We start from the raw sequence: 16,661 nt of genomic DNA on the forward strand, positions 1-16,661 counted from the left end.
ATAAAACAACGAGAGTTACAAAGAAAAGTTACTGTCTGCACATAGGGGGCTAATATTAAAGACTGAGGAAAGGGAAGTGGAGTAATGCTCCTGCTCTCATGGCTAGGGCAAGCATTTAAGTTCTTGAATGATAACATGAGGAAAATAATTACTGTTGCGTTTTGTTGCAAGCCCACAGGATGATTCCTGTATCTAGTAGCCTCTTGTGCTGTTTTTGAAAGTCATGCACAATAGACATGGTAATTATTTGCAGACTGAAGAGACTACTGCATTGGTTACAGCTGATTTCATGTGTGGAAGGTTTGCTTCTGCAGCCAAAAGTGCTAAATATTTTATTTTTTTGAAGATGAGAATGCTAATTCTATAGAAGCTGATGACTGGGAATATTTGTGCTGCCTACTTTAGGCTTTTAACAAACACCTGACTTGAAATGACTGCTGAGAAGAATACTTTCTTTATAAACCTGGGAAGCAGGTAGATAAATTATCTGCAATTGAGAGTGTTTGGATTCTCTCTTGCATGCGTTTATTTCCGGTTTACTGGGGGAATATAGGTAACTTCTGGCACCTGCTAGAGGCTATTTCTAATACAATTTTTGTATGAAATTCTAGTCCTGTATGCTTCAAATACAGGATGGGCAGGCATATAATCACTTTAAAGAATGCACGGTAAATAGTCTTTTATTCTAAAAGCTTCTACGTGGGCTGTTTGAGTCCTCAATTTATCTTTCCAAATGACAAGCATTTTCCTTGCAACAAGAACAGCAGGATTTTTAAAGTGTTAGCTTCCTTGTCAAAATAATTCTTAAGCAGCACTGCAACCATTTGGGGCATAAACTTACTTAGAATGAGTAAAATTTGTCAAAAAGATGCTATAAACACATTAAGTTCACACGTTGCCACTGTAAAGCTGTTTTACTAGGCTCAAGTGATGATTCAGTTCCCAAAGATGCGGTGAGTTTTCTACATCTCTCAACTTTTGAAAATTGTCTGGTAGCTCCTTATAAACAAAGACGCATAATTGCCTTCCAGAAGTGTGTATAATAAAGAAGTGTATCAGGATCTTCATTTGCCTTTTTTTGATAATCTAGATTAATTAGGCTTACAATTCACCGATTTTGCATTATATACTTCACCATAACAAGGATTCCTGAGAGTTTAGTCATATTTCTTTGTATCTCATTACAGCTTTTCTTCCTTATCACCTTATGAGTTTTTTAATTAAAAAAAAAGGAACAAAATTAATTTCAATTTTCATCACATTTATTCCTAAAATGAACTTCTTAAAACCCAACTCTTACTGTTTTGTTCTTCTCATCTGTTTGAAATTTTTTGATATGGTGAATTCTTTTAATATGAGTATCTGCAACTTTTTATTCTAGGACTACTTCTAGTCATACTACAGAGAGACAGATGTCCCATGATCTGGTTGCTGTTGGGAGGAAAACTGAAAATTTTCATCCAGTCTTTGAGCACATGGAATCTGTAACACAAAATGTTGAGAACGACCCATCAAGAGAATTTACTCAGGAAATAATCACAATTATCCATCAAGTTAAAGGTGGCTATATTTGGGGTATATGTATGTGCTTATATATTTATAATTATTAAAACCAAATCTAATTAGTTAGATATGCTGTCCTTGTAAGTCTCAGGTATTTGCTTTTGGCTTCCTTCTGTATTGTTTAAGGAAAATGTAGGTTGAGGATTTAAATTACTTGGGTGGAGAATGATTGTAGGAAGGTCTCAGTCCATAATAGAGGCATGATTGTGGAGTGTTAAGGTCGAAAGGATTTTATGCTGGTACTTAAGACTAACTTGCTTGTTCAGAAAACAAGAGAAGAAAAAAAAGAGCTTTGCTTTAGTCACAACTTCTAGTTATAGAGTTCCTTTAATTTCTCAGATTAGTGTTTAGACCGCTGGATCATGTTCAGTGTTGAACTTTATTTATAGATTCTAGTTATTTGTCAGCTCTATCATGGTAGTACTCAAATACTTAAGATTAAGCTCAACAGAAAGTTAATAAGAAGGATGTCAAAGTTGGGCTGGCCTAATCTTTCATTTGTGAATGTTAAACTGCAAGTGAAGTAGTTTGACATTTAATCTCAGAAATGGTTTTGATGTCCTTAAGAGTTAATCTTTTAAAAAATACAATTTCCCACTGTGCATTTCAAATACTACAAATAAACATTCTTGTGTCGTAATATCTCTTCACAGCAAATTATTTTGCATCTTCTGACATAACTCTACATGAACGGTTCTCAAAAATTCAGGATAAACCAATTGCAAATATGAATGAAGTTAAAATATGTTTGGATCCAGAAATACACAGGTAGTTAATGTGCTTTTTGCCTTCCTTTATTTGTGTAAAGTCTACTGAACATTAACTACCTAAATGCAATCTAAATTGTTTTACTGACTCGAACCTGTCTGCCCTTAATCAGTGAAGAATTCTGTAGTTGGTCAATAATGCTTTTGCTGTTTACAGTGATGGCACTTTTTTTATGTAATTTTTTTTGGTATTCTAGGAGGATTGACGTGTCTCTAGCAGAACTTCAGAACAAACGAACTGTGCCATCTGAATCTCCTCAGGTATCTTGATTTTTTTTTTTTTGTAAACTTTTTCAGCAAACAGTAAGTTAAAATGATATAGGTGTAAACATTTTCTCCTTGCTATTGGTACGTCATTTGTAGATGCTTTGAAGGGAATTAGTAATCCTGCCTATTTTGAAAGAAATGTACCCTTGAGTGTATGTACAGATACGCAGTGGTGCAAGGACAGCATGTGGACTGATGAGTAAAATGTGGACGTGTTCTCCAGCATAGCTGGAGTGTGGTTATTCCTGCTGCTTGAACCCCGATCTGGTTTTAAATAGTGTAAATACTAAGCAGGTGACTGATGTGTGGCTCTTACTTTCGCTCTGAAAGTAGAAAAAGCCTTACTGTTTCTTCTACTCTAATGTTAGAATGGCTTGACCTCCACGTAAGTCCTCAGAATGCTATTACATTCCATGCTTTCATCCAGGTATATAAGATTTTTCTGTCTTACTCTTCCAAGCTATGCTTACTGTGGTTTAGTTACCTCTTTTTCTATAGTACAGACATGTGGAGATTCAGTTATTTAAGAATAGTAGAACCTCTTAAGATTTACAGGAATTTATGTGAATATTTTTGCCTTAGCGAGCCCGTGCAGAAGTCTAGTGCTCTATTCACTGTTTGGAAACCTGTAAAAAGGCAGCTGGTGAAAGAAAGGGTAATTGTTCAGGACTGCTTTTTGTTGTTGTTTTGGACTTTGAATCCTTGGGTTGATGTGAATCTGTCCTGTGTGCAGACAGTTGAAAGACATTAGCAAGGTTATATACAGGAAGCGACCCCTGAAGGGCAGAACCATGTCAGTGTTTGGTTATTACTAGCTAAGTTGACTTTAATCCTTCTTCTTAACTAGAACATTATCAGAGTGTCAGAAGATCCAAATGATCTACGGCATGATATAGAAAGGAGAAGAAAAGAGAGACTGAAGAATGAAGATGAGAGAGTGTTTCATGTAGATGGTGTAGCTCCAAGGTAATTAGCAAATAACAGTCTTGTTGGCCCAAGTCTGTCGTTCTCCTATGTGTTCATTTTTGACCCTTCCACAGTTAAATTCGCATTTCTTGAGATTCTTTTCCATAGTTTGTCCTTGTAAGTTTCACTTGGACTGAAATCCAGCTGACACACACTGCAAACTACTCTGTAATGGAGTGTTATCTTAAAAAAGAGGTTAAGCTATAGTGGGGAAAAAATGAAAATCAAGCTCAAACTGTAGCACTGAATGGGTAGAGGGGAAGAAATGAATTTAAAGATGCGTAACTCCCTGATGTGCCACATAACAACGTTCTCTTGGTATTTTGTAGTTACATAAAAGTATTCTAGAATGAATATGTTGTTGTGTTGCCCTGGCTATTCTGTATGTAGCGTCATGTAGAATATGAGCAATGAATTGGAATTCATTCTTTCTGATTCTCGGATAATTCTATGAAGAAAAGCTAGATTTTTGGATAGCTTTTTACTGCTATCAATTCCTCCAAGTTTGTTAAAGGTGTTTGCCCCAGAGCTGTTTGCTAACCTCGGTCATCCTGTTTCACTTTTGATGTTGTGAAGTTGGTTGCTTAGAGAGATGACTTGCTTTAGAAGAAATGTTGATTAAAGAATTGCCGAAGTGTAATGAAATGTATCTACACTGTAGTCATGATTTACACATAGCTCTTAATATGCTGCTGTTTGTTCATTTTAAATGCAGTCTATAATGGCAAATAGCAGCAATACGCACCTATTTGGGAAAACTGACTTTTGAAGCTGCAGAAGAAGTATTTCTTGTATTAGGTGTTCTTTAAACAAAAAAAATAAAATTTCCCAAGTGGAGGAAAAAAAAAAAAAAAACCAAACCAAAAAACATGAGGACTGTTGCATATAGCCTTTTATGTACCTGGGGCTATGTTTTTAGTGTACATTTGGCCTGACTTTTTTTGCCACTTCCACAGTTAGCTTCTTTGCTTACCTTTTGTGTATGCTACTCAGTGGGAAGCACAAGTTCCTCTAGTAAGTGTGGCTATCCTGGAGTTTGATGTGAAGGAGGGGTTACACTGTCAGAGTAATACGGACAATGTAACATGAGCTGAGGGTAGTAATGGTGTGGTTGGTAGAATTTTCCTGAGATTGGAGGTTTTTAATAGCTCGGATATGAGATATTGGCAATGCCTATGAGCTAGTCCAGTGTGCCTCTATTTTTGCCTTAGTAGTTTGTTTTTCAGGTATGAAAACTCTCTCTGTATATTTTGTGAACTATGAATTTTGACTTCTGGTGTTTACTTTTCATGGTACATATTTAGAGGCTTATGGACACTTCTGTGGTAGCAATGTGCTCAGTTAAAAAAAAAAAAAGGCAAGCAAAAGCCCGAGTCCAGAACAGCCTGCTTCTGAGGATGAAACTGGAGCATCTGCCTATCTACCTGAGCTTCTGTCAGATTTGGAATTTCATGAAATGGAAAGCTCTGTACCACTTTAGTACAGTATAGAACTGCTGAAAGGCGTAAAGCGTTTCAGCCAGCGGAGGGCAGCAATGACCAGCCGTGGGGAAACCTGGTGTGCATAGCGAGCCTTTCAAGGCGGCAGAGTATCTGTTAATTGCTTATTGCCTAAAGTAATACAGTTTACCATATAATTCTGTGCAACTTGGGCTTAGACTAGTAATTTGTTGAACGTCCTAGGAAAAACAATTACTTAAAAACCTTCGCTTTGCACTTCTAAGTGACACAGATGCTAGATTAAGGCCATTTAAAATACAGGGGCTTGATATGCTGTGGCTTTAGATTTTAATTGTTCTCTCCTCTCTCTCTTATACATATCAGGAACCAGCAAAGCTGCAGTCTTTCAAAATTACAAAACTCTCAACTCGATGGTTTCCAAAAGCCTATGAGGTTTATTAAGCCACCTTTCAGGAAATTCATTGGGAAACCTCACCTGGTAAGCCTAAACGTAGAATTAGTAGCTTCTGCATTGTTGTTCTTAGATTTATAATTCATATTTACTGGATTGTCTATGCTGATGTAAATTTTAACAATCTGTAATGTCTTGCCCTTTTAAATTTCAAGTGAGGCTTTATGATCTTCAGATTTTGCTTAACAGTAAAACTACTCATGATTTCATAGTTCTAGCACAAGAGTACTTCCTTAGGTATTTGTTGAAGCATAGATTAATACAAGTGTGCTAAAACCACTTTTATGGCCAAATGCTGATACAACGAAAACGATTCTTTTGCTTCTGCATGACTGGGCTGTAGTCCATAGTAACTTTGCTACTGTTTTTTATAACCTAGCAGCGAGTTGGCCAGGAATTTGTTGATTTAGAAAGCTAGTTTAGCTTGGTATGTTGGGCAAAATCGAAGCATTTTTTTTCAGTTAGTCCAGAAATAAGGTGGTCAGCTTTAGATCCCTTATTGAGTAGTAGGAACAGGTCAAACTAAACTTGTGAACTAAATTTTAAGTTCAAAATTACACATGGAAGTTAACTGATAAAGAAGCTTCATGAAATAAAAACTCATATTGCTTGTAGCTTTGCCAAAGAAATTGGTAGTTAATACTGCATTTCTTCCACTTAATGATGTATTACCTAAATTGTAAAGTAGAAGGCCTTGTTGTTGAACAGATAACCTGAGGTTAAGTTGAACAGTTGGAGAGGAGTAATACTCTCTTGCATTCTAGTTGTCAGTGGTTGGAAGGGAAGGTCTGAATCTTGTGTGGGTGGCATTTTAGTAAAACAATGTTTCTTCTAGCTATGATAGTAGTTCTGGAAAGCTCTTCTTTTAAAAACAAATAAAAATGAGGAATAAATCATAGAAATAACTAGAAAAGTCTGAAATTATATTCCTGAGGATGGAATGTTATACAATGCAATAGATTATCTGTGTTCATACTGTTTATCAAAGCTGTTCTGGGCACTTATTCTTTCTTAAACTATCTTTGTGATGTACTTTAATACTGAAATGTGCAAAACAGTGTTATTAGGGTCAGGAGAAATAAATTCGCCTATTTTGGAGAATGCCTTCTAAATTGAGTCTTATTTCCATGTCTTTGTCTTTTTAATTTGGGGAACTGGTGAGACCAGAAAAGCTTTATTAGTGTGTGTAGCATAATTCTAAAACTTTTTTTTTTTCCCCTGATGGTGCAAAATAAGGAGGAGACAAACAGAACTTGCCATTCTTAATACATTGTAATTAATACCCTATGGATGGCGTTCCAAAAGACCATGACACTTTTGTGGTCCATCAAAAGTAGCTTCTATGTAGTCAGCTCTGACCATCACTGAAACGTATCTGCCTTGCCTATATAATAGTGCAACTTTCAGTGTAAAACAACGTAAGGTTGTAATGGAAAAAAAATATTAAGACTGAGATTGAAGTCCCCAAAAACAAGTAGTAATTGCTCATTAAGTAATTGTATTGGGTCTGGCTGAGATGGAGTTATGTCCCCATAGCATCCCTCAGTGCTGTGCTTGCATTGGTAGCTAGGAAGGTGCTGATAACACACCAGGGGTTTGGCTGCTGCTGGGCGGTGCTTGCACAGCACCAGGGCTGTCTCTCCAACCTTCCTCATCAGTAGGCTGGGGGTGGGCAGGATCTTGGGAGGGACACAGCCAGGACAGCTGACTCAAACTGACCAAAGGGATATTCCATACCATATGGTGTCTGCTCAGCAACAAAAGCTAAGAGAAAGGAGGAGGGAGGGGGGCGTTCCTTATTTACGTTACTCTTTTGGAGCAACTGCTATGTGTACTGGAGCCTGCTTCCTGGGAAGTGGCTGGCCATCGCCTGCTGATGGGAAGTAGAAAATAAATTTTTTTGTTTTCCATTGCTTCTGCATGCAGCCTTTGCTCTTGATTTATTAAACTGCCTTTATCTTGATCCGTGAAGTTTTTTCCATGTTATTCTGCCCCTTCTCCCCTGCCATTCTGGTGAGGAAGGGAAGTGATAGAGCAGCTTGGAGGGCACATGGTGTTCAGCCAAAGTCATTCCACCATAGTAATATAGTAATTGCAAATAAATTATTTTGCTTATTTGCTCCCCTTGTCAGTTTTCCTGTTTATCTAGTATGTCTAATGCTCAATATATAAAGTAATGCAGAAAGAGGGTAATTTTTCCTGGGCAGAGTGGATCACTAATACAGCTAACTCGTATCTGAGGCCATACAAATAATTCAGCTGAATAAGCTAGCTCTGGTAGTGTGGCACTACCTGTGACATGTAGGTGTGTTGTGTGAGAGCGTATGGTGCTCAAAATGGCTTTCCTTGAAGGAGTCCTTCAGGACTGGGTGTGATTGAAAAAGAGCTTATCCTGGTGGACTCAAGCTCGATGCCCATATGTGTAGGCTGCCAGCACTGCTTTAGTGTTTGTAGTGTGAGTTAAGTGGACTGGCATCCAAGCAGCCAACTGCAGTTTCAGCCACATGTATAATTTCTGTGTTGAGTAGGCTTTCTATAGTAAATTCAGAGCTGTGTCCACTGCTACTTTCTTTGGAAACATAATATCAGTAGAATTGAAAGCAGCCTTAGAAAACCAAAAATGAATGAAGGCAAAAGCCAGTGGCAGCTGCTTTCTGCAAGAGGACAGATGTTTGGAATTTACCATTTGGAGAGTCTTGTATCAGAATAGTACGGTTCAGGTGTGAACGCTGCCGAGCACCTTGGAAAGCGGAAGGACCACGGCTAAAAAGGTGGTGGTTGCAGAACAATGTGTTGGGTTTAAGTGGTTTGATGGGTCACCAGAACATTGATGCTGGGTTAACCACACCTTTTCAAATAGGAAACATCCTTAAATGAAGCATCTGTTATTGGGGCACAGCAATACATGGAAAAACTGAGAAGAATTTGAAACATAAGCAAGAGCTAAGAGTAGTTATTGAAAAAGAAAGTAAATTCTGTGGTTTTGCTCAGTGTTTCAGGTACTTGGGTAGGTATTGGTTCAGCTGGTTCTACGGTCCAAGCGGAGTTCCCCAGTTCTTGTGGGAAGCTGTTTTATGCTGCAGAAGAGATGTAGCAGCAGTGCACTGGCAAAATTGTAAAGGTGAAAACACACAAAAAAGCATCCAGTAGACATCTCTTAGCGCTTTTAGAGGTGGAACTCTCCGCAGTAGTTTTAAAAGCAAACCCTGGGAAACCCAAAAGAAAAACTCTGACCTTCAACACTTCTGTCAGGTTTGTTTGCTGTTCTTTACAGATAAATATTCAGAAAAGTGCATCAGAGCACCAGGTTTCAAATGGCAAGCATTAACAGTGCAAAGGCAAAAATAATTTTAAAAAAGAGTATTTGACAAGAAAACCACTGCAGTGTCTCTAATTATAACACAGGATTTTTAAAAATGTAATGTATTGGATAAGTATTTGCACATTTGTCTTTGTTAGTAAAATTTCATTGCGGCTTTATCACTGCTAGAGGAGTTGTGTGTATCAGCATTGGTAAAAGATGGATGCTTGAAAACTGAAAGCCTGATCAGTGGGTGGATCATATCTGATGCAAGGATGCTGCCTAATATGAAACAGATAATGTATTGGCCCTATTAACACGTCCTTACAGTAAACTATCAAATGTGATATTAACAGCAGGTTTTGTTCTCTTGTTAAATGAACAATCTTAGTCATTAGGGTTAAAGTGGAACATGGAAATGGTACCTACTTGGTTGGCATAATTCTGGTATCCCATTACTAACAAATATGAAATTTTCAGTGCTAGGTATGAGCACTTTTTACAGCGGGCCAGTGGAGTGTTTCTTTTATTAATATTCAGTAATTGGGGGTTGAACTTAAACTTCAGAAGAACTTGTGTCTTGAAGGTGTGAATGTCTGTCTAGCCTTGATTGTAAGGGATGTCCATCTAACCTTGTACTCTATTGACAAAAAGAGTATAGCTTAAGAGCAGAAGAACAGAACAACTATTTGTACACTAACAACCTCCCCCCCCCCCCTTTTTTTTTTTTCTTTCTTCATTTAAAGCTTCTGGTTTGGGAAATTCCTGAAGAGTAGTTTGCTACTGTAGATGGTTTTGTTTCCGTTAATGTACTTGAATCTTGAGGGAGGTGGGAGTGCGGAGGGGTGTATCCACAGTTAGTCAAGACAAGCTTTGTTTTAATTTCCCAAGGTTTGTTTTTAACTATAACAGGAAATTTTCTTGATATTTTTTTTTTATCTTGCTGAATTGTCAGCTTTAAGAAGGAGTATACTTCAGTAGGGAGCTTCCTGATTTAATTATGTGCTGTATGGAGAAAGTTAATTTGATTTCATGGAGTATCTTCATATTCTTAGAATAAGAAGGGAGCTGGGAAGGCTCTGATACGCTTTGTCCTCTGTGTATTTAATTTTTCATATCTTTTTCATGGAAAAGCCATTTTTACTACTTTGATCTCACTCCATAATGTCTTTCTTCCTCTCTATCTGCTGAATTCCCCTCTTGTCAAGGTGTTTTAAGAAGCTAAATAGTTGACTTCTAGGCAATAATACAGTCTCAAAAAAAAAAAAAAAAGCTAGCTTAAAACTCAGTTAAAAGCTAACTTGGATTCTAACACCATTCTGTTGCGTTTATAGTCCCCCCAATTACTAACAGGGTGAGAAAGCATATCCAAAAGTGTTTCTGCCACTGAAAAGGTTTGGTACTTTGTTAGAGAATAGAAGTTCTGTAAACAGTAAAGCATGCATTTTCATTTATTATTAGATGTTAATATATATGAAATATTTCATAAGAGTTCTCTTCTTAGGTTCTCTTTAAAATGTATTTGAAGCTACTAAAATTTCCTTTGAACAAAAGAATTCAACAGCATTGGAATACTTCTGTGATTATTCAAGAACGGGCCATAAACAAAAAAATTTCATTTGATCGCAAAGAGTTTGTTAGCAAGTCCATTCTGTCTGCATTAGATGACTTTAATGTGGTATTTGCCAGTATGTAGTGCTTCTGTGAATATTTTTAATTGTAAACAAGGATGGAAATGATATTCTAGCTGTGTGCACCATCTAGAGGTAGCTGTCATGGGGGAAGTCAGAAAAGGGCCAAAATACAGAGGACAGTGGCTGGAGGAGCGCTCTATTTTAGGCAACCATAGTTGTTTGACTTCAGCTGTTCAGTGTGGTGACACAACAATTTCAATACCGCTTGTCTGTGTGGCGTGCTTTTGAAATCGTGTGTGTTTCTGTGGCAGGCAAGTAATCTTCAAATGCTCTCCTGTAATACAGTTAAAAGTAGAATCTTGTAAGGACCAATGTAATGTGCTACACATTTGTTGTTTGGTTGCTGTAGTGGCGTGTATAGTAACAGTGCTGTGTCTGCTCTGAAATACGCTAACCAGGGATGTCCACAGTACTAATCCTGTTGCCCTGATTCCTGACTCGAGGAATGACTGCTGTAGCAGCCTGTCTGCTACACTTGCTGCTTGCAAATTGAGGCATCTGTTCTGGGGGACAGGGGTGGAGAATCTTAATTGGGTTGTTATCTGCTTAGATCTCTCCAAGAGGTTTGATATTCCAGTAGGATGGTCTGTATCATCTGTGGCTTTTGTGGGCTCTACTATCACTTCAGCCAGCCTGGACTCCAGGCCCTGTGCTCCTCTTACTGTGTTTCCCTCAGTGTCATGTCAAATGCTACAAGATTGAAAGAGTTGGAACATTTGTGAATATAACCTGGAAACTTTGTATGTTTTCTTGAATAATTCAGTAACATTAAACTAATAACTCTGTTTTCCTACTAGAATTCTTACTATTCTTCAAAACCAACTGATACTTACCCTCACAGACGCATTAGAGGACACCTTGAAAATGCAGGACCCATCAGAAGGCACTTTAAGGTACAGATCAGCTTTTGTCAGGTGTATGTTACATAAACTGGTGATTTGGTCCTGTTGAGTTCAGTAACAGGAGAGGTATTTTGGAATGTATTAAGTGCCGTGAAAAATTGTGTCATCATAGCCTAATTGTGTCTGTTAAAATAATGGGGGGCTTAGCTTTTAGTAGGTAAGAGGGCTGGCAGTGGATTGAGTGAGGTTGTCCAGTATTATATGCATGCAGTTGAAACACATTAACTGCAAAGTTGGGAATGAGAATTGCTGAATTTAGACAATGACTAGAAAGCTTATCTAGCAAAAAAACCCAAGCTGGTCAGCCTACTCTCCTTCACCAGATGAGTGTGGAAGCTTGAACTATTTCCCAAGACTGGAAGATGTGCATTGTATTGCTTTCAAAACTGTCTTACTGTTGTTTTGGTAGGCCTTTCATGTAGGGACTTCTGGGGAACTAATCTCTTGTGTATACCCTGCGTACTGCTATCTGTGCGTTCAAAAAATTAAAAATAAAAAATCAAAAAAGTGAAGTTTATATACTCTGAGTCTCAAGGGGTGGACAACTGTGCTTCTTCCTAAGGTAGTGCAGTGGCTTTCTAATGCCTTCTGATTGTAAAATGCATCATGGGTTCAGCAGAAAAACAAAAACCAGTTTCTTCTTGTTCTACTGACAGTGGCATGCTATGCATAGATCCAGTGAGAGCTCTTTATATTAAAAAAGCATTAAGCAAATCTAGAACAGCTTACTCATTTTCTACCTTAAAATTACCCCAACCTGTTTAACAGGTGTGTTCTCAAGGGTAAAATAAATTATGGAATAGGTAGTCATTTTTCCTGTTCTATAGATAGTGAAGTTGAAGTGAATTTTTGATGGTTAAGTAGCTGGCATTTTTGGATGAAATTTTGAAAAGAGGAGGTCAGTGTAAGTGTGGGTTTTTTTTTTTGTGGTTCCCCACGTGACCGCCCCCCCCCCCCCACCTCAGACTAAACAGGAGGCTTTCAGGCTCTCCCATTTAGGTGTATTTTGCCAGTCAATCTTAATCGGATAGCTAAGCTAACACTCAAAAAATATTGACTTCATTCTGATGAAAAAAAGTCTTTTTCCAAGCTGAAGTTAACAAGTTTAAAGTGTTAGCCTCGTAGAACTATTTTAATATGTAAGGACACCATAACCTCTTAAACAGTGTCACCTCTGTATTGTCACCCTGTAGGGGATGGAGGGATTTTTTTAGCACTGGCTGCCATATCATTGAAGCAGTGTTGGTAATTGATATAAAGAAAATGGAACGTTGCCTTCCTTTACATCAGCCTATAGTTCTGCTGGAGATAATGCAAGCATGAAAGCGTCCACCAAAGTTGTCATCACATGTGTATATGAGAATTGCCTGAATAATGATGTATCCAATGATCTATCCCCATGGTACTTTAATATTTGCAGGGAAAACAGCATATGCACTTACATTGCAGTTTGCGTATGTGTATAGCACGTTTATCATTGCCATGGAAACAGCAGTGCTGATTTGACTTAATTTCATCAACTTTTTTCTTTTACATTTAATTTCCTCCTGTGTAACAGGGGTTTTCCTTCCTATGCTGTTGCTGAAACCTACATAGGAAGGTGATTTGACTCTCTCCTACACTGAGGAGACATTCTTGGCTGATCAGTTAAAAAAACCAAACGTACAAACCAAAAAACCCACATATGTACAGTCCCATTCCCTGCCACACCTCACCCCCCAAAAAACCCCAGACAACCTCAAATCCCACCACATTTCTTCTTAGTATATAAAATGGAGACATTTTAAGTAAAAAAGGGGGGGTTACTTGGAGTAATTAAAAAAAAAAAAAAAGGTCTTGCACTATGTTCAAACTTTTTTTGAAAACAAACAAAAAAGGTATTGGAAATAACAGCAGTTTCATAAAGGATCTGGAGAAATCTTATTAAAAGGTCTTTTTTGTAATGACACTTTGCAGCAAATCATGAAGCCAGCCTTTAAGTGGGTACATGCATGGTATCTTCAGAACTGAACTTCATTCACTGTTAGACACAGTTCAGTGTGGTGGTGGCTGTGGTGGGTTCACCTCAGCTAGCAACTAAGCACCACACAGCTGCTTGCCCGCTCTCCCCTCGGATCCCTTCCTCCCCCAGCAGGATGGGAGAGAAAATACTGAGAGCAAAAGTGAGAAAGCTCATGGGTTGAGTTGAAGACTCAGAAGTGAAGGAAAGAGGAAGAAACAAGTGATGCAAAGACAGTCACTTTCCACCTCCCACAAGATGACCGATGCCCAGCTGGTTCCCGAGCAATGGCTACCTGCTCCAAACCCCCTCCCCTCAGCTTCTGTTGAAGCGCAGGAGGTTATATGGCACGGAATATCCCTTCGCTCACCTTGTGTCAGCTGTTCTGTGTCCCCTCCCAGCTTGTGGCCCGTGCCTGGCCTGCTTGCCGAGAGGCAGAGTAGGGGAAGAAAAGAAAGCCTTGGCGCTGTGCAGGTACTGCTCAGCCCCAGCCAAAGCAGTGGTGTGTTACCAGTGCTGTTTTAGTTACAGATCCAAAACACAGCACCATGTAGGCTGCTGTGAAGAAAACTTAACTCCATCCCAGGCAGACCCAGTGCCATGGCTCATACAGACTTTATTTCAGAGCTTGAGCCATTGGTTCATAGGCATTGTCATTAGCATTATTTAAAAAATATTCTTAATGCAAAACTAGATGTCACTAGCAGATCTTTTTCTTACTTTTAGACTAAAAGTTAATGGCTTCTTAACCACACACCTTAACTACCTCATTTTGCTGTAAGCTATGTGACTGCAGTGCCTATATACCAAATGTGTATATAATCTGTTAATTTTGTCTGTAGCTGGTTCTGTTCTACACTAATAATAATGCTATTCCCCTCCCTCCCCTCTTACAGAACATATAGATATTTCAGTTGAAACTTCTAAGCTGCGTGTAATCCGATTTTCAATATCTTGTACCTTTTCCCCCATCTCTTACTTGATCTCCTCCTTTCTTGTCATACAAATGCAGTTGTAGACCACTAAGGCCTCCTTTCTAGCCGCCTATGTCAAAGCAGAGAACCACAGCAGCTGTGGGGGACTTGGGAACTTTTAATCCTAACTATGGTCAGGGGTTTAACCCAGCATTAAAAATGTCCTTCAGTTTTCCCTATGGCAGGCATGTATCAACTTAAGGAATTTACTTCATTGTATTGTGCCTGGACTCTTATGCTTCTCAGGAAAAGGGTTAGCATTTAATAGTCGTCTTCAAGTGTCCCCTGCCTACGTGCACCGTAAGAGTAACCCTGGGGGACTGATGGGGCCAGCTTCTCGGATATGTCCTATACAGTAGGTGGGTGAAATTATTTGGGAAATAACCTCTGCATTTGCATAAAGGAACCTCTGTTCTGTACAGAGTTTTCTTAGCTGTTCACCAGACACACAGTGGAAAATGCAGAGGAAAAACTGGTACCAAACTCCTTGCAACTTCAGAGCATGTGATTATTTATTTTTTTTTTGAAGTGATCCTTACTTTGTCAAAGAGACATGGATTTCACGAAAGTAATTGGGTCATGCTCAAGAAGGGCGGTTTCTATGATATATTTTGTCCTCTCCTACCCTTAAAAGGTGTTCGTAAAAGATAACAAGAATTTTATATGGTCAGGAGGTTTTGTTTTTTTTTTTTTTTTTTAGCTGGAAAGCCATTGTAGTGTCAGTTTGGAGAGGATGGTGAAACTTGAAAGGATGAATTTATACATGAATGCTTTGTCAGGACTACATTGGCAAGCTTAGAACAGTACTGGAAAACTATGACAAATCATGATGAACAGGGTTTTTCTTACTCTGAAGGTTCTTTCTGCCTATTTTGTTGGAGGTCTGAGTGCTTAGGAATGAAAACCTATTTGTAACTTCAGCTGCTGTTGTGTGGTCAGTGTTGATCTTGCTAGATTCTGTGTATTTATAATGCTGTTCACCTGTAAGCCTTTTGTTATGTCTGTGGCCTCCACTCCTGGTCTCACACTATGTTTACAGCATTCCAGTCTGGAGGCAACAAAGGCATAGAGCAATGAACATACGTACAGACTGTAAGATCTTAAAACTGTAGGGAAAATATATATACTAAACAGAACTAGACTTTTTTTTTTTAAACTCAGTATGTGTGCCCACTGCAGGCCTGACGTCACTGAATTTGTTAGCCATAGTGAGGCGTTTTCTTAAACTTTTTTGTCAATGAAGTTTGAAAAAATGTTGTACAATACGTTTACTTTTGTCTATGAGGAAGATAACTGCAGATATTTTAAATGGTAAGTACAATATGAGCCATATGGTAAACTAGTGGTCTGAGGAATATTAAATGGAAATAAAGGAAGAGATTCCACACTTACAAGTGCATACGTGCATACTTCTGTTGTTCAGTACTGTTAAGTTTTATATGTGTATAAATATAAACTATTGAATTTTGGTGCCCTCAGTTTGATAATTTTTTTTTCTCCCTTCCCCCACCCTTACAGAGCAGTTTTGCAGATGGCCATTTGCAATCCCATTATAAATCAGGCTTAGTACAGAAGGGTTTATATATTCAGGCTAAGTACCAGCGGTTGCGTTCTGTTGGTGTAAGGGGATTTACCACTAATAAATTTGGAGATGGATTTTTGAGGAAAGAAAAGGTAAGTTGGCCTAATTTATTTTTCACTAAGCCATTTATAAAACATGAATATTGATATAATCAATTCCAATTTATAAATCCCCATGGAATAACTTGGATGGGATTTTCTGAAATTTTGGCTCTTTGTACTTTATAGGCAAACTTGATTCTGCACTCCTATTTCCTCCATATTTATTCCATGGAGACTTGTTGAAACTTGCTTTGGGTAATTGCAGGTCAGAGGTGGCCTCTGAGATTCTGCAGTTGCCTCTGTTTCAGTATCCTTTCCTTGAGCTCAGTTGATCTCTCTTCCTATTGATAGGAAGACAAAGCAGCCCTCTGTAAAATTATTATGTCCTTTTAGGCTACAGCTTTAAATCAACATGAAGGGTTATTAGTAACTTTCTTTTTTTTACTGTGTCTGTGTGCTTCACTGTTAAGTTACCTTTAATTATGTACTTTAAAGTGCATACTGGAGTGCTGCTCTGAATAAAGCATCCTATGCTGTATAATGTTGGTGGAAAATGGTTTTATAAGCTCAAGCTGAAATAAGTAGGCACATCTGTTTTATGCTAAACACTTCATTTGCAGTCTGTATGGGACAACAATAATCTTGAAGTGCAGAAGAACTTTGAACCATATAAAATGTTACAGGTTTTGTGAGG

General features: G+C 38.2%; 1 protein-coding gene across 3 annotated transcripts in view; it reads left to right on the plus strand.

Moving 5' to 3' along the window:
- BCLAF3 (BCLAF1 and THRAP3 family member 3) overlaps positions 1-16,661 on the plus strand; it is a 35,806-nt gene that overhangs the window by 12,868 nt on the left and 6,277 nt on the right. For 2 of the 3 annotated variants that reach the window (XR_008730883.1, XM_055701978.1), the window contains exons 5-11: positions 1,382-1,560; positions 2,217-2,331; positions 2,528-2,591; positions 3,445-3,563; positions 5,387-5,501; positions 11,267-11,362; positions 15,863-16,018. Coding sequence is in view for 2 of the 3 variants with exons in the window: in XM_055701978.1 (XP_055557953.1) it covers positions 1,382-1,560; positions 2,217-2,331; positions 2,528-2,591; positions 3,445-3,563; positions 5,387-5,501; positions 11,267-11,362; positions 15,863-16,018 (844 nt within the window). In the remaining variant the exon portion in view is untranslated. The remainder of the gene's footprint in view (positions 1-1,381; positions 1,561-2,216; positions 2,332-2,527; positions 2,592-3,444; positions 3,564-5,386; positions 5,502-11,266; positions 11,363-15,862; positions 16,019-16,661) is intronic. The other variant, XM_055701979.1, reaches the window with a different exon arrangement.

This window comes from Falco cherrug, chromosome 2 (genome assembly GCF_023634085.1).
Source record: "Falco cherrug isolate bFalChe1 chromosome 2, bFalChe1.pri, whole genome shotgun sequence".
Classification (NCBI taxonomy): Eukaryota; Metazoa; Chordata; class Aves; order Falconiformes; family Falconidae; genus Falco; species Falco cherrug.